We start from the raw sequence: 18614 nt of genomic DNA, 5'->3' as shown, positions 1-18614 counted from the left end.
TGTAATATAAGTCTTTGGTGTCCCCAGAATGTGTCTGAAGTTTCAGCTCAAAATACTCAACAGATCATTTATAATATCATTTTGAAAATGCCTATTTTGAGTGGAAGCAGAAACACGCTGTTTTTCGGGCCTGTGTCTTTAAATGCAAATAAGCTGCTGCTCCCCGCCCCCTTTTCCAGAATAGAGTTGTGCCATACAGCTCGGACCTGCTAAAAACATCTGTTTTGGTTCTGATTATCATGTTTATCGCGCTGAAATCATGAGTTTTAAACCATATGAGTTTAAACTTCTGATACCGTGTTTTCTGAGTGCACACATCCGAAGCACACGGACAGAAAGCGACTGTCACAGCATGTGAGTACTAAACTAAGTTCTCATTCACACACAAGTTTACATTAAAAACGCACATGAGTTATAAAAAACAGTCAGTTATGTCTGTGAAGGTAAACATCTGGGAAATAAATTGCATGTTTATTTTAGATCTGTGTGGCAGCAGCAATATACAGTAAATAAATCAATAAATCCTCTACTCTCTTGTCTCCTCTGAGGCTGGGACTGTAAATAGTGTTCTGTGCTCGTCTGTGCAGCCAAAGACAGAACAGTTAGCATGTTTTGCTCAAACTTTCACCATGGCATTAGAGCTGGTACACCATTGTAGCTTGCGAAATCAAAATGAAGGCACCGTGGGTGAAAACTTACAGATTAATAAGGGGCGGTAATATTATAATGAGATCCCTTTGCCACGTCACCAAGGGAGCGAAATCAGAAGCGAAGGCTTCCCAAAACAAAGTTACTGGGTTAATCTTTTTCACATTTCCTTGGTTGGTAGATGCACCGGGGAACTGATTATAGCATTATATATAGAAAAGTCAGATTTTCATGATATGTCACCTTTAAATACAATTTGATTAGTGCCTTTATCTACAAAAAAGGCTGCACAAAAAAATAACCTCACAAATGTTGGACAAGAGTCAGATTATCTATTATTCTATGCCATTCTCAAACAAATTTAAAGGGTTTGGTTGCCAACAAAACACAATTAAATTGTCTATGCAATTTAATAATCATGCATTATGCCCATTCCTCCATATAAATGACTCCAAAAGGTATTTGAACACTTAAGCCACATTTAAAATGTATAAATTAAGTATCAAACCAAGCAGCATATGTGAACAAATGATGCTAGTCCTTTCGGAACTAACCAAGGTCAAGTAATATTAGTATGAAATAAGTTCACACAGGTGCCACTAGTAGAGTAACCACACGTGTATTTCTTCACATTAACTATATGTTCTACTGTCTGTTCTGATTTGACAACCAGAAAGTATGGTTGTGCAACCTGTCTTTAAGATAAAAACCACTTGGTATGGTATTTTGTTATCTAATACAGTGGAATTTATATATTTACATTGATACATAAGTGTCCAAATGCATTTTGGGGCCAATGTAGCTATGTAAAGCATTGAATCGAAGCATTGAATTATGTACAATTACACCAACGTCTTGCTCTAATACCATTTCAGAGGAAGAGACTTGTCCATTTCATAAATATGCTCTGGGAGCGATATGCCGACATTTCATCGGGGGTTTACTCCAGCTAGATGCCACTGGTCAAAGTTTTCTTAATTCTATTGGTGTATAAATCAACCCCGTTCCCATACATCAAACATGGCTGTCACGAGGTGATGGAGGCGCGGGGGGAGGTGAGAGAGAGGAGAACGGAGGTGAGCGGGTGCCAAAGCGATCATGTGTTCCCCACAAGCAGCAGGAGGAGATCCGTGAAGCCAAACGGAGAGGAAAAGATGAGCCAGGAAAGGCAGATGTGCCTGTGTCATGTCTGTTATGAACAGTCTTCCCACCTTGTGGTAACACTGTGAACTGTAACTGCAGGAGAGCGTGATCGAGAAATAGAGAGAGGGAGCGAGTGGAGGGTGGGGTGGGGATAAAGAGAGATAGAGCGAGAGGGAGTGTGAGGAAGGGAGAGAGCAAGGAAGGAGAGAGAAAGAGAAAGGGTGAGGGATGGAGAGAGAGACAGAGAGAGAGAGAGAGAGAGAGAGAGAGTTTATACTTAGAGCTATGTTTTGGGATGAACTAATCTGCTAGAGAGCAGTGTGAGGATCGGAACGCATTGTGTGAGCGAGTGTGTGGAGGACAGATAAGGGAAGAAGCCCGGCAGACTGACTGCTTGTTTTAATGTGCTGACTCTGGGGAGCTAAAAAAAAAAAAAAAAAAATATTGACTCTTCAGTCGTGCGGCGTGAGCCAGGGCACAAGCGCCACATTTAACAGAGGTGCTCCAGAAAACACGGGCGCGAGAGAGGAGAAAATACATCCAGCCAGACAGCACATATAGAGGATTTCTCCTTCCTTTTCTTCTTTTTTTTTTAATCTGTTCATTTTTCTCTATTTTTTTCTCGGGACTGATTCCCATTTCCAGTAGCAAAAAAGGAGCCGTAGAGCCACGAGAACACCAAAAACCCCCACAAAAAATCGTCAAGAAACGAAACACCGCCAACAAGATGTTTGAAATCAGCCGAACACTGAATGCTGCTTTGTTGAGCAATGAGGTAAAGGAATTGGATTTTCTTCTTCTGTCACCTCACTTCTCTAAGTGTGTGTTCATTATTCCGTCGTGCGTAACATTTCTATGTTTTATCAGTGTGTCCATGCTTCTAAATGTGGCAGCTGACAGGTCTAAATGAATGTGCAGGGATTGAGCATTTAGGTCCAGTTAAACAGCTGCTAGCTGAAGGCAGATCCTCTTTGCTCTCCGGGCGTACTGTAATGGATGAGAGACTAGACTCGCTCTCTCTCCCTCTCCCACGCACAATCATTTCATTTTCTCATTTACTCGAAGCAAGATAGCTGTAACTGCTGAGCTTGCTTGATGACTTGCCCATCTGGGGCTTGCACTGACTGTGTGCGTGCGTGTTTGTGTGTGTATAGCACGAATGTGAACGTAAGCACACGGCTCTCTATCACTGTGGCAGTCCAGTTTTCTCTTTTCATTCCGCCTTTTGCTTTTTCTTTAGCCTGTATATTTCGTTACCACCTTGGCTAGCATTCTGTTCTGTTCCTCTTCTCTTCTTTTCTCCTCTTCCCTGTAAACGCGCACATCGCGAGCAGTGTCTGAAGATGATGGTAAGGTGTTCACAGAACTCGGCAGTAGCCCAGGTGGAAGGCTCCTTCTCAGGCATGGGCTCGCTGCTTTTCCCCCGAGATCTATCCAGTCAACTGGGGGCCAGGGCGCTGGGGGTAAGAGGATAGATGGATCCGTCAGACAAATGAATGAGAAAATAGACGGCACAGTAGAATAAGAATACTAACTTCATTTAGGTAAATGTGTGCAGCCCTTAGGCTTGAATTAGCCAATATTTTCATCCCTCAATGTGTGATGATATGGCCGCCCACTCCGACTAGATCTTTCTATCAGTTAGCCAGAGAGAAAGAGAAAGAGAGAGACAGATTGCGAGAGAAAAAGCAGCTGGTGTAAGTGTATTGTTTGTGTATTCCTGCTCGGAATGTGTTTGTGCGGTGGTGTACTGATGCCTGAAATTGAAAGTGTGAAATTGTGTGTGAGTGTGTATGCTTAAAGTCATTTGAGCATAGTGAGGTTAGATGGCTAAAGGACAGATTTTTGTACGTACGTTTTGTTTCGGGCATCATTCTGAATTTCAAACAACTTTCCGAATGTGTTGTGTTGGTGCTCTGCAGCCTTTTAGCACAAACGTGCTTGGAAACGTGTGAAATAGAAAGCATGTGTCTTATACTAAACAGTCAGTTACAAAACTACCTCAAGTTAAACAATATGTGAGTGGCTCTATTATAATTCTTTTAATTTGTAGCACATCAAAATTAAGTTGTTTTATTTCTCCACTGATAGGTGGCCATAATTGAGCATACTAGTATATAAATAGCTGGCTAAGGCTTTTCCTGATTATAATGACTGTGTTTTTAGTCTGGAGCTATGAAAGTGGATAACCATCCTTATGATCTCATTCAGTCATTTCTGATCTTCTACTACAGTCTTGGGGGGAAGAGAGATGGCTGTATGGGAAAGCCCTGGCTGGCTGGCTGGTGCTGTAAGAGCCGGTCGGTTAAGAATAAATCCCTGACTTGGTGCATTAAATCGACACGAAACTGTGGGTGTCTAATCTGTGATGGGCTCTCGTTCCTCGTCTCCACAAAACAGGATCAGCCTGCCTGCCTGGAGCCGCACCACATTCTCACACAAATCAGACTCAAAATGACAGCACTGGAGCTCCTCTGCCAGTGCACACACACAAACACACAAGTGTACATACACACACTGCGATCGCATGCAGCTGGGTGTTCATAGGCAGAGAGAGCAGATTTTTAAACCCTTCTTTGCAACCTTTCTGAGGTGTGTGTACACACTTGCCTTAAAATCCTCCGCAGATCAGGGATTTGAAACATTTTGCATATTCATCCTGGTGATTCTCCAGCTCTAAGATGACAGAAAAAAGAAACAAGACATGTAAAGTCACAACCACAAATATTCTCATTTGAACTACAATTATTTTACAAGTAAATCTGGAAAATCACTGTCATCCAGCAATCAGTCACTATTTGGCCTGGGAAAGCGGAAAATCTATGCATCATTTAATATGTAATGAAAATTAGCGACAGCGGTATGTATGCGTCACTAGTCGTTGTAAACCGTGTGACTGCGCAAAGTGTTATTCTAGATTTTTCACATTGGCAGAACACTGAATCAGTTCACAAAAGTAGAAATCTTTTTTAAGATAAAGATGGTTTGATGAGAAGTGGTTTCTCTCTGTTTCTCTTTCCACCTCGAGAGACTGTCAACAGTTTTAATGTTCTACTTCTGCACTTTTCATATTAAAGATAGAAATAATAGAATAAAACATTGATATATGAATTTTTCAGCTGCTATGTCTGGCATAATTTCATCTATTTTTTACTGTTATGAAATAACAGTCATTGTACATTACATGTGATTATTTGTTTTATTTCTGGATATAAAATATACCCTTGCCAATTTTCTTCTTAGTTTTTTTTTCCCGCTTCATTTGGATAATAAATTGTGCTGTTTATTCGTTTAGGATCAGGAAAATATGTCTTTATCTCTGCTAGACTGTTTCTTCTTGAAAAAAATCTGCATTCGTTACTTACATTTCTCCGCAGACACACAACTCACATTTCAGATTGTAATTAACCAGGTTAAATCAGACCATCGTTACAGTAATTAATTGTGCCTTCATTAACTGAAGCCAGATAATTTGCATACATTAAATCATTGTACAGGAAAGAGGTAGAGGTCTGTTTAGGCATTTTTTGTGAGGGGGAGATTTTATTCTTTTTTTCTAGTTCTCCGTCAGTTGCTTTCAGACATTTTGCCAAGAAAAATGACTAGAACATTCCATCTGGATGCAGCTTTTTCAATTAGATTTCTATATGCGCAGCATGTTTAGTATTCATATATCAAAGTAATGATTGTATTTTATGATTAAGTAAATTAATCAAGCAATGAAAACACTCAGAGCTAGATCCGAAGATGTTTTTATAAACATAAACTGACATAAAAAAGTAATGCGCAATCATGAGAAGCAATGGATCACTAACTCAGAGATCACTATTTATCAGTATGCTTTAACATATTCCTATAAACAATCTCGAATAATTTAATAAAAAGTAGAAAAACATATGCAGTACATAACAGTAGTTATGCTTGATTTTGGTACACTCATGGATTCTAGAACATCCAGAAGACACTGAAATGATTTCCAATCACAGTTAATAACCGCAGTGTTTTTTTAATTAAGCGTGACACATTGCCACTTGAGATATTGCACTAAGCAGGATATGGTGTGATTTCCAATTATAAAACATTTTTCAGAATTCAGCACAAATGATGAAAACCTCTGAAATGACACAAAAGTACAATTACGAGAAAAACGGCGCGTTCTGATGAAAATACATCTGACTTGGTAGGGTTATGGGTATTAATCCAAACACATGCAGATTTGCTAGATTAAAAATTTCCAATGCTGTTCATGTGCACACACACGCTCCAGCAGTCCACGGGTTACAGCTGCTCTATGTCAAACGCCGGCATGCTAGCTTTCTAACTTCATTTTCAGCCATTTTTGGAGGTTACGTTCGCTTCTAAATTCGTTGGAGGGAGCTGAGAAACAAACAGAGATGAGGGGGAGAGGAGAGGGAATTGAAGAGCGATTGGCAAATGTCTGTTGGCAGTGCGAGAGATAGGCAGGGTCATCTCTATTTCACAACAATGATTAGCTCTGCCCATCTGCCGGCTCGATAGGCTCCTCCTGCTGTGATTGCAGTGTTCTCTGTTCAATGTAGCCCTGAAAATTAGTTCATTTGTGCTGCTCAACCCCAGCCTAACTGTACTGAGAACAGGTGCAGCATTCTACCCCCGCACAAAGCCATAGCGAGCGTGTGCGCGCGTGTGTGAATCCTCTACAAGAGCAGCCGAGCAGCAAGTAAAGCAGACTCATCAACTGTGAAAAGATTCACATCTCTCAACACAATGGCAGTAGATTGCAGTGGATCAACTTCCTGTTCAAATACAAGAACCTTTTTCTCCTTCTAGTAGGACGTCTCTCCTTATTAGTGTTCACCTCAGAATTCTGACATCAATACCTTTATACTTCTGAGTATATTTAGCCTGCCACAAAAGCAACTGTGTTAAACCCAATATGACACTAGAACTTTATTCTTGCTGCTGAGAATTTTAAGTGTTTCACATCATTATTATTACTATCCAGATTTAATTTCCGACACATAAGGACAGTCTCAGTCCGTGATTCTTTACTAGTGTGGAAATGGCAGAGCCATCACACAGAAAGATCTGGAGCCCAGAGCCCTGCAGCTTCAGAGTCCGCCGCTATTGTCAGAGCACTTTGCCATTTTGGAAGAAAAGGCCGCAAGAATGAGCTATTTAACCTGTGGGTCACTCAACGGTCACTGCACACACACGCACAAGGCATTCAGGAGAGAATTAGCCACCGTGCGCTGCTCAGACTCGTGTGTGTGTGTGTGTGTGCGTAAATGATAGAGTGCAGAAACAGAGACTCCTGTTTCGAAAACTAGCGATGCAGGACCACCTGTTTTTAATAGACATATGCCAAATGTTGCACAGAACTGCATCCAAATACTGTGTGAGCATTATGGTTACACATGGATTGCATAAAGAAATGAAGAGAAACCAAACAACATATTCTGAATTGTGTGAAAGTAAAAATAGTGGTTGTTGTATTTAAGTAATCTGTTGGATGATGATAAACATCGTCTGTAAAAAATGATTTATCGTCTGTAAAAAAAGAAAAAGAAAAAGAAAAAGAAAGAAAGAAAAATTAAAGAAAATGCAACTGCTATTAGATAATTTTTGTCTCTGTACCACAATATCAGTGGCATTAACAGAGACAATGTTTACTATCTATCTTTGAAAATTTTTACTATAAAACAACAGTACAGTACACTCAGGATAAATGTATCCACCATCTGATATTGATATTCTATATCTATTGTATAGAACAACGGGAAATTATCCTCAAGATCATTGTGTGTCCATCAGAAAAAATCCACATTTTAATTTTATAATTCTGATTTATTCTATTCTATAATAACGTTCCTAATATGAAATAGCCTGCTATTGCTCAGGATTAGTTTGACTGCAATAATGGCCCAGTTGACTACTGAGTTTAGATCTAACTAAAGGGGCAAACCCAAGCTACAACACACAGGAGACCCTATGATATCCTATGAAACGTGTGTAAGGATGCATTAGCTGAAGCAATCTGGCTGCAGAGCCATAAACGCTGGCAGTTTTGTGTTTTCGGGCATAAGCATGTTAAGCAGGAAAAGAGGATGAGAGTGCTCATTAGGAAACAAATATAATGAAATTTAAGTTTGTACTGTCATCACAAGAGTGCATTTGGGTGTACATCTCACATAAACATGACACACAAACAGCACACCTCACTTACATATATCCACCAGCACATCCGCAGCGCTTCAGGATGCGTGTGCATGTGAAAGCAGATGAAAAAAGCTCCACTGGGGGCCGTCACCGGTGAGGCGAGGAGCAGGTGTCTCCAGCCAGGCAGAGAGAGAACCAGGGCAGCCTGCCTCGGTTGAGTCTTAGCCCCACCAGTGCTCCACTCGCCTTGGAGGACAGGTGACATCTGGCCCCTGTGCCTATGTAGTGGAAGACTCTTCCTCCAGGGACGACAGTTATTACTGAATCTCTGAGCCTTGAGTCAGTATGGAAAGATGGGATTTTTTTTTCACTGTCTTTACTTTTTGATGATTTCACAGGGACTGGGTGTTGATGAAGAGAGCGGCAGATTGGTGGTCTTGAAAGCTCTCCCCTTTTTCTCTTTGAACAGAGAACTAAAAAAAGAGTCAGCGAAGAGAGGGGTCAGAGTGAGTGATACAGGCACCATGACCTGGAAGTAAAAAGCCTGTGATTTCAGCAGCAGGGGCGAGTGCTGGCGATGATGGTCCCAAAAGAAAAACACGTTCACATACCTCTCTCCGTGTACAGAATAAAGGTCTAGTCTTCATCTGGAGTTTCAGGGCTGTGATTTCTGCAGGGGAAAAGAACATCAATGGACAATACATACATTTTTACCAGTTAAATCATAATTCAAACATTACCTGAATCCATATCCTCTAAACATTCTCAGCTACGAAACACAACCGTCATTTTCAGACAGGTTTTTCTTATCTAAACGTAGCGGGAGAACGAGAGAGGTTGCTGTACTGGGTGTGTGCATGTCTCTTAATGTTTGAGTGAACAGTAACTAAAGTGACATTTTACATGCTCAGCTAGCAAAGGCTTTGACCAAACCTCTGACTGCATCAAAATCACACACATGCCCAAACTCAGTTTTGAAAAAGAGAAGAGACATTCTACAAAAAATTTAAAAAGAAAAAGAAAAGACTGAGTTTTGAAATGTATACACAAATATTTTCAAAAAATTTGTTCTGAGTAAAAACTGCATTTCAACTCACAATGACACTCAATCAGATATTACAAATACAATTTAACTACTATATACCAAACATGTTCAAGATAAAAATAAATATTAAAAAAAAAAAATAATTCAGTGTCAATTAGTTAGCTAAGCATATAAAACACAATTTTACAGAATGAAAATAAATCAATTAGCCTCGTTGCTTTTAGCTCGTTACTCAATTCACATGCTGCTTCACTTTTAATGGCTTTTTGACAGCCGATAAATGATGTGATTTACATTAGCTGGCCTGTTATAAAACCCCTCTGCCGGTGGTCAGAACAGCCATCCTTTAGTTCGACAATACCTGCATAAAAAGTCCATTTGGCAACATGGCTGACATAAAATGCATGTGGGTTGGAGGACAAATAACGGCATCTTATATAAAATGATGCTATCTTAGTTTGACTGCTATTACCTGCTGTTCGTTTTTCCGAGAGGCTTATCTAACGCATGATGACTAAATGAAAGTCATATGTGTAAAGACACACACATACACTTTTCTGCAATAGTAAAGATCCCTGAGGTCACATCCTCCCACTCAAAACCTCCATGTATTCTTGGCCAAACCTCCCACCACAGACCTCATGCCAGTCTAATCCCTAAGACCCCTCCCTCCATCTGTCCACACCCAGCCCAGGAGTGAACAGAGAGACAGAGGGTCACACGCAGCCTCTGAGTCATACTGGAAGCATTCCCTGAGTCTACACGTCTACTGCTGGTGTACACAGCCTCGATTCAAAACACTCTTTCATACGGAGAAATCATACCGGATACTGCAAATGCGTAGCTGACAAATAACATGGACAATTTTTTTTATTAACAGGATTTTAGGTTCACATTTATACATATGTATAAAGGAAAGTGTGCATTTTTAGATGTTATGACTGCTCATTTTTTCCCTATTTTTAGATTCTTAAACAGTCTTGTGTTGTGGTCTTTATAAACACAAATATTCCACGTAGTTTCTCAATTCGTATGGGGTCATATAAAAATGCATGTGTAATTGTACAACAATTAGGAAACAGTTTTAGGATTTAGGATTGGCACAAAGTTAAAATGCAGGACAGTGCTTAGTAACACGCCAACTACCCAAATACTGCATAATGACAGTGATTAAAACAAAATACTGACATTTTTCAACCATTGGCTATTTTGAAAATAGCATGATAGCTGGTATATTACTATATAGTACAGATATTTCTGATTTGTCTAATGCTAATGTTTAGTAATCTGAAATTTTGAATACGGGGAAATTAAATTGAACCTTCCAGATGGGCCTCGTCTCCTCTTCTATCTGCAGCATCAGCTGTTACAAAGACCAGAAGCTGACATTTAGTCCTTTATAAAGATTTCCGAGACAGAGACAGGAAGAGAGACAGACAGAAAGATAACTGTCATTGTAAGAATCATTATTGTTTATTTATGATTTCTTAATGTTTCTTTGATTTGTAACAAAAGTAATGTCACAGCGATTATTGTTGTTTGTTACTTACTATTGCCAGGAGCTGATCTGTTCTGCCATTATTGTCTGAAAAAGACAGAAAGAAAAAAAGTCAAGAGAATAAGAGAGCAAAACATTCGATCTATATGCAATAAATCCACTCCACTGAACATACAACATGCAAAATACATCTGCATAGAGGCACTCAGCACTTTGTTTACATCCAAATGAGAGTGCAGAGACCTTGGCATTGACTACCCACATGAATATGTCTCTCTCACACACACAGATCTCTGAAATGCCTAATGGTCAGATGGAGAAAGTATAAAAATAAAAATAAAACCCTACCGAGAGTAGTATTCCACTACCCAATCTTTTTTCTCTCGCTCTGCATAAACACACAGTATGAAAGTAAAAACAGACATCTGGGAAGTCAAAGCACACATTTCCTCCTGTGCCATGTGACGATGAGAAATGGTTGGTGGTATCAGAAGTAGGGATGTAATGATTACCGGTTTGACAATAAATCATGATAAAATTCCCGACGGTTAGTATTACCGTTTCATATTTTAATTATCATTAAAATCTGACTGTCTTCAGAAATGATTCGATGGCATTTTGTTTTCATCTTCGCTCCATGTAATACCTAAAGGAAGTGTTAATCGCAATACTGCTTTGTCTACGGAGGTTACGGGAAACAGCTGTAATTCAACTTTTCCATAAGCGCTACCTGCTGTCAGCGAGTGGATTTACAGAGACCTATATTTACGTTCAGTCTGTGTGCAGTTTCTGTCTGGCCAAAAATGGACCGAATTTGCTTGCCCTGCTGTAAATTTTGACCGGTTGATGAAAAACAAGCTTATGTAGATTCTACACATTTAAACAAGTCAAATAAGTTATCTAGAATTATTTACGGAGCAGATAAAATACATATAATCATTTATTAATCAATTATCATTTTGACTTTTATCTTTTCTTTATTTAAAGGCTGAAATGTGAGGTTTACCTTTTATTAAACTTTTTCAAAGCTTTATTTGAACATTTACATTAGATATTTCAACATGCTATTAAACTGTTGTCAGTCAAGTTGTCATTTAAAATCCGAACATCATTGGCAATGATATTGTTTTAGTGATTATGCAAACAAAAAGTCATTTTATTTGTTGTTTGTTGATTTTTAAATATAAAACTTGGTGAAGTGATTTATGTGTTGGTACTTTTTGAACATCTCCAGCACATTTTAGCATTACCGTGATAATACTGATAACCGTGATAATTCTGGTCACTATTTAACCGTGATAAGAAATTTTCATACCGTTACATCCCTAATCAGAAGGTAGATAAGGGTGGAGAGCATCGCTGCTCGTTCTCGTTCAGTTTGGAGGTTGTGAAGAGCTCAGTGATGGTTCCCATCGGTGGTTGCTAGACTTTAGATTGGTGAACTAACACAGAGGTTAATGGACTGACTCAAGTTTGCCTGTGCTGTGATGAGAACACATTTCATTACACCAAATACACAAAATAATGTTCTTTTTAGCAGCATCATATGACCCCTTTAAATCTATCTCTCTGTTGGTGGGAGGGACCTGAGTTAAAGTCTTGTTGTGAGGAAGATGAAAGGTAATGCCTTCCATAACTCACATGGTTCATTAAGCAAAATGGGAAGCAAAACACAATAACTAGTTTATGGTGTGTTATGTGATGTGGGCTGAGCATTGCGGTGTTAAATACTGCTTTTTTACTATCATGTGAATGCTTTACACACACACACACACACACATATATATATATATAGTTCTACACTGATTTGACATTGAGAAGCAATAACAAGACAGTTTTTTTACATTAAGTAATTTAGATAGTTAATTTAACATCAAGATAATGCAAATAAAGATCAAGTTATCGGAAATAAAATATATAAAATTATTTGCAATTAAAGTTATTGGTGAGTATTATTGGCGATAAATAAAGTCAATAAGGGTGCATTCATTTCTCATAAATGAGAGAGAACACATTTCACATAAAAGTAGTAAATTCTCTAAAATAGCTGATTTGTGAGAGACATTTTTTTCTTTATGCTCAATACACAATTATGACACTACAGACACAACAATCTTATGACACAACAGAATGTGTCATTTTATTTGTGGACTTAAAAATATGTTTCCTGGATTAATAAGAATCAAGTCACAATATTTAACCACTTTTTTATAAAAACCTACCATGAACCAGCACCAAGTTATAATTATAGAAATAGAAATGTTTATATCAAAAATATATCCTAACGTTTGTGTTAATTGTTTAAAATTAAGTCTTAGGTAACGTTACTGTATGTAACTTTGCTAGTGGAGCCAAATTACAACTTGTATTGCACAACGGATTGCGTGTGACAATCTAAATATAATTTTCGATTTGCAACACAACTCGAAAATTACATTTAGAAATTCCTTTTAAAAATATTTGCTTCCTTTGAAAGTTATTGCATAATTCATACACTGATGTCGACTGTGGTAAAACACACTGTATGTGCGCGTGCGTTTTCCCTCAGGTTCCAAATAGTAAATGAATGCCTATCTATTAACCTAGTCATCACAGATACAGTTTGCTTTTGACAGAATACACTTAAAGCCAAACGTTTTACGTGTACCTGTCTCCCACCCGCAAGCGAAGGTTAAATTAGCTGTCAATCAGAGTCGCTGTTTTCCGAAAGTCAGGACGCTCCCTGCTGACTCGCGCCTCATCCTCTCCAACCGTCTCCTGAAGAGCAGAGCGCGTCACCCCTGTCTGTCCCCGCTCAGCCAATCAGATCTCACACCAGCCTGACACTACGTTCCATAAATGGTGTGGAGGAAAAGGGGACGCTCGCACTACTAGCTCCACAGAGTCACTGAGGGAACCGTTCTTTTTTGTTTTTATTGTTTTCTTTTGGATACCTTCCACCTTCATAAACGAAAATATAGACACCCTCCGACCGAAGCTGTAAGTTTCCGAATCCATCTCTCCATCTCTCAACCGACCTGCCTGCATCCGACTGTCCTTGGGTCCATGCGAGACCTCCTCCAAGACTTTCGGGAACGACTCCCCCCAAAACGCTCAAAAGCGCAACGTTTAATTTCTTGACCGGATTCCTAAATAAAATAACGAGCTTTTTCTTTTTTCTCGTTCACCTCCGGACACGAGAATGGTCATGGTGAGTAATGTGCTCGCATTTGAAAGAGAATTAGCCTGTAGTGAAAATCACTGAAACACCGTCACGCGCAGCCTTAAGAATAATCCCTTCATCCCTCGTAATACTCCTAATTTCACAAACTTCGCTCTTTTCCTTTCTCTTAATCATATAATCGGCGACAATAGGGATGAAGACAGAAAATTAGTATCGAGAAATTATTTTAGGGTGCGCATTTTGCGTAGGCTATAGGTGTGTGTGAATGTGCGTGCAGTTATGGTACAAAGAGCAGGTGTGTGATCAGTAACCTGTGCTTTCTTCAACCTGATACTCAGTAGATAAAAATTGTTGTTTATGTAATTAAACATATTTCGTCGCACATTTAACAATGACTAAACATTTGGCGTCTTAATATTCTAACTATTTTGAAATATTTAATGAATCGCTTTTTGCAGTTTTTGATAGCAGTGCACTGAAATATACATAATTATAAATGTTATATATAATTATATATAAACTGTATAAACCATTATACAATAATACACACATTTTATATATATATATATATATATATATATATATATATATATATATATATATATGTGTGTGTGTGTGTGTGTGTGTGTGTGTGTAAAAGAATATATAAGAGCTTTAACATACTCTGCAATCATTGCATGCTTTTAACTTGCATTAATTAGCAGTGCTGTGCAGGCACCCTATTACCATAGTGTCTGTAGGTGCAATCAGTCCACTCTAACTCAAACTGAGTCCTCGGTTGCGATTGATTGCCTGTGCTGCTTCTGAAAGGGCTTCTGCTAGCCAAAGCGCCTGTGCCTCTGTCTGCAAGGCTGCCAGAGCGAAAGCGTTAATTTTCCAGAATAGAGCAGATGACGGACAGCTGAGGCAGCCAGTGAGAGAAGTGAGGAGGAGGGGGCTGCTCTGACCTCACCAATGAGGAGGGGGAAGGGAGAGGGGCTGCAGCGTTCAGCTCATGCCGAAGCCTGTGCATTCACAAGCAGCCTCACTCGGAGGAGGAATGCCCACTCTCTCTCCCGCTGGCCGCACGCTGCCTCGCCACCGCTGAGACACATACAGAGAGAGAGAGAGAAGAGACCGAGAGAGATCTCCAAGTGAGGAGACATTAGCACGGCTATAGGCAAGAACTCTGCCCGCCGACTTACAAATGGAGTGGAACGGGTTTAAGATGGTAAGGATGCTGTGGTGGTTTTGTGCAGACAAGTGTGTGTGTGTGAATGCACGAGTGTGTGTCTGCCCTTGCTGTGTCTCACTGCCTGCAGCTGCAGTGGCAGCATTGGAGTCTCTCTCTGTCTCTCTCTCTCTATCCTTTCTCCTCTTTTTCAATTCTGCATGCTACTCCTCCCCTTTATCTTAGGATGAGAGGAGCTTTATTTGAGAACAAGGCTGAGGAGAAGAGTGAAGAGGAGATGAGATGAGAGGAGAGAAAGGACAGGTGTAGCAGGTTCTTAGATGCTGTGGTTTAAAACCCATTTACGATGTAGAGGCAGTGTTGAATCTTAATGCTTCCCTTTTTTGGTCTCATCTTCCATTTTCACCCTCATTTTAATGCTCGCCGCTCCGGTTTGATCTGTCAAAATTACACAATTCGTATTATTAATGTGATAATTATATAATTTTTCTCTATGATTTCCCAAACAAATGCTTAAAAATTTGTTTAAAATTCACATTTAGGTAGAAGACGATGCATACATATAAGGTTGTATAACTGTGTACTAGCGTACATGCCAGAGTGTAAGTTTGTAAATGAGAATGAGTGGGAGTGACCTCGTGTGTTTCCGTGCATAGGCAGTGTGCGAGGGTGTGTTTCCGTGCATAGTGTAGTTAGTGTTCAGGCACGTCTGGAGATCACTGCCTGTGTTTGCCCATCTTCTCCGATAGAGGTAGGGCAGGCTGCACTAAACATGCTGCGCTGTGTGTGTGTTGTGTGAATGTATGTGTCCATTGTTGACTAAGGGCTCAGAGACTGCCTCCCCCGGCTGTCACCAGGCTAGTGGGAGACTGTGCCTGCCAGGAACCAACTCTCCCCGAGAGAGAGAAGCAAAGAGAGAGAGAGAGAAAAGGAAGTAGCGAAGCTTACAAATGGAGCTTGGGTAAGAAAAATCCTAGGCCTGCGTTAGCACATCATATAAAGGTGGAAGACTTAATTGCATCATTTCGAACGGCCAAGGCAGCACAGATATATGTATTTACTACCTTGCAGTGACTGTCAAATCACCTATCTGAGCAGCACACATTCAAATTTAAATGTGGGCAGCATTATTCATTTTTCAGGCAAATGTTTGACTGTTTGTGTGTGGGCTTTAACATGCAATCAAAATGCTAATTGAAAAGAGAGCGATTCCCAACAGTGAATCCCTGCCTTACCTCCTGTCTCCCTTTCTTTTGTGCGAGCAAGGTAGAAACACAGTTTTTGCGAGGCAGAAAAAACATTGGGGCAGTGAGGGGGCTTGTCCACGATGCTTATAGTGAGAGAGGAAATAAGGTGTGGGAGGGAGGAAGTTAAGGGGAAAGAGCTTCCACATAGGCCTATACATTTCTCCTCCTCCTCCGCAGTGCTGACGTCCCAGCTACACACGCTCCTAATGGCCATTACACAGAACTATGGCCACGTAGACACAGCCCCTCCTCTTCTTTCACCTCGCATCCTATCCACCCTACCTCTACTTCACCTCTATCCTTCCTCATAATTTTACTCCCTCCTCCAAGCAGCCTCACTACTCTGCTTTAGGGCTTTCTCCTTTGTTGTCCGACTCCAAGGTTGCATATCAATGCTAATAAGGCTAAAGCCGGATTGAATATTAAAAAGGGGTGGATGAGGGCACAGGTGGATAACTGAGAGAGAAAGAGAGAGCGGGAAATGAGCTGCCAAGATGCTGAAATCTGGGCAGCAGGGGTGGGAAAAGTGCCCCAGGATGTGTGATGGTTGGATGGAAGAGTTTGCACCCCTCTCCAGACAGCGTGACTACACATGACAGCTGAGTGTCAAAGTGGGCCACTTGATTTTTCTGAGAGTTAGAGTAGAGGCTCAGGTTGCCCCCCTCTGGCCATGAAGACTCTGGAGCTTTGCAAGCGTGTGACACCACTGCATCCATCCCTCACGGTTCCTGCTACAGGACAACAGCAGCATCCATCTGACTGACTGCCTCAGTGCTTTTGCAGCAAGCCCTCAGATGGTGGCGCTGTAGAGCTTCCACCTGAGTGAGTTTTAAACATGGTTCATTGTGCAGGTTTCAGTTTCAATATTTCAGGCACAAGGTACTTTGAGTATTGCTTTTCAATGTAAAGACATATTAATTCTGTTATTGAAACTTTTTGTCTAGATTAGAAGATATTCATTTAAAGACGCTTGGACTAAATTTGATTGAAAAGCTTTTTAGTTTTTTTTATGCAAGAAAATGTCAAAAAAATTTGGGTCCAAGAATGAATGTTTCTTTAATATTCAAGGAATCAGAGGATGTGCCATTGATAAAAGTATTACAGTAGCAGTAAAAGGACTCCTCTGCTCATAAAGACACAACAGATGACTGACATTAGATCAGATAACCTGGGATACATGAAATACAGCCAGTGAAGGGAAGCTAGACATGGCAGGCAATGCTAAGATATCATTTCTACAATCATAAATATAGAACAACCACACAAAATAGGATTCAATTCTCATCCATTGGATTTAGCACACTACTTGAAGATTAAAGGACAACAGAATAGCCCTGAGTCTTTTATATAGCTGCTAAATAACATTAGTGGCAAGTGTAGCCTTTGCTGTATAGTTTTATAATTAGAATCCATGCCAGATGCCATTTTTTAAGTCTTTATGCTCTTGCTGCTATTCCGACATGGTATCGTTAAAAGAGTAAACAGCACTCTGTAATCTATTTGCTATGCTCTTCATTCTGATTTGAAAAAGTATCCTAATACTTAATCGTTTTCAACGGCTCTGACAGATTTAGAACACAAATGTAACCTCTGAATATAATTACTGAATGAGTCTCACTCTGCCAACTGATTAGAGAAAATGCCTTGAGAGTTACTGAGGTAACTGAACATCCAGCTCCAGGGAGGATAGAGCGCACTGACAGGTGAAGTCAGAATGCGCTTATTAGACAAGTCTCGCATTCAGACTTAAATAACTTAGAGAAGATTTCAGTAGCTAATGTGAGCTTTCATCACATTCCATATTTGTGATCACATCACTTCTGGGAGAATTTTACCCTTAGTATTCAAATGAGAAGCGAGCAAATCTACAAAGAAAACCTTAGAAATTGTGCATGTAAATTTTGAGCTTGAATTAAAATTGATCTGAGATGTTCAGATAAAAACTACCCATAGGAAAGAAATATCACAAATGAGATCTCTTAGTTGCCAACATCTCAGTTGTTTCCTCTAGAAGGCAATGAGACTTGGTCTCCTGCTTCTCCAATATGGCTTCCGAGAAAACGGTTTCAAAAGGCAGTCTCACAAGATACCAAAGTGTACAATCAAAAGTCGGAAAATTTCAATATAAACGTTTCTGATCAAACTGTTCCAAGATTAGATCATTGATCATTGATATATTTACATTAAATTCATAGCTCTTACTAAATGTCAATAATTGTTATTAGTGTCAACATTTGTGTCTCTTTTTATTTTTCAAAATAATTTTGAGCATAAATATCTGAGAAAAAGTTGATGATTGAAGCATAACCATAATATCCAATATGTCTCCTGACACTGAAATTTAATGCCCTTTATGTAAAAAAAAATTGTATCCAATGTATTAATAAGGTTTAGGTAAGATTAAACAATGTGCTATGAATAATACTCTGATATAATCTTAATAATATGCTTTTGCACAGAGGCCTTTTATTATGTCAAAGCTAAATAAACATGAATAACAACAAAATGTTCAGGTTTAAATTTTAATAGGCATCCACAGTGATTTCTCAGTTTGATTCATC

General features: G+C 39.6%; 1 protein-coding gene across 1 annotated transcript in view; it reads left to right on the top strand.

The window, feature by feature from the left end:
* The first annotated feature begins 2057 nt into the window (after positions 1 to 2057).
* LOC107743874 (ELAV-like protein 4) overlaps positions 2058 to 18614 on the top strand; it is a 68060-nt gene continuing 51503 nt past the window's right edge. The window contains exon 1 of the mRNA XM_016557328.1: positions 2058 to 2566. Within this exon, the coding sequence (XP_016412814.1) occupies positions 2519 to 2566 (48 nt within the window). The 5' untranslated portion in view covers positions 2058 to 2518. The remainder of the gene's footprint in view (positions 2567 to 18614) is intronic.

The sequence above is a fragment of the Sinocyclocheilus rhinocerous genome, unplaced genomic scaffold, assembly GCF_001515625.1.
Source record: "Sinocyclocheilus rhinocerous isolate Xijiao unplaced genomic scaffold, SAMN03320098_v1.1 scaffold377, whole genome shotgun sequence".
Taxonomy (NCBI): Eukaryota; Metazoa; Chordata; class Actinopteri; order Cypriniformes; family Cyprinidae; genus Sinocyclocheilus; species Sinocyclocheilus rhinocerous.
This window is presented reverse-complemented; position numbering and strand designations above follow the sequence as displayed.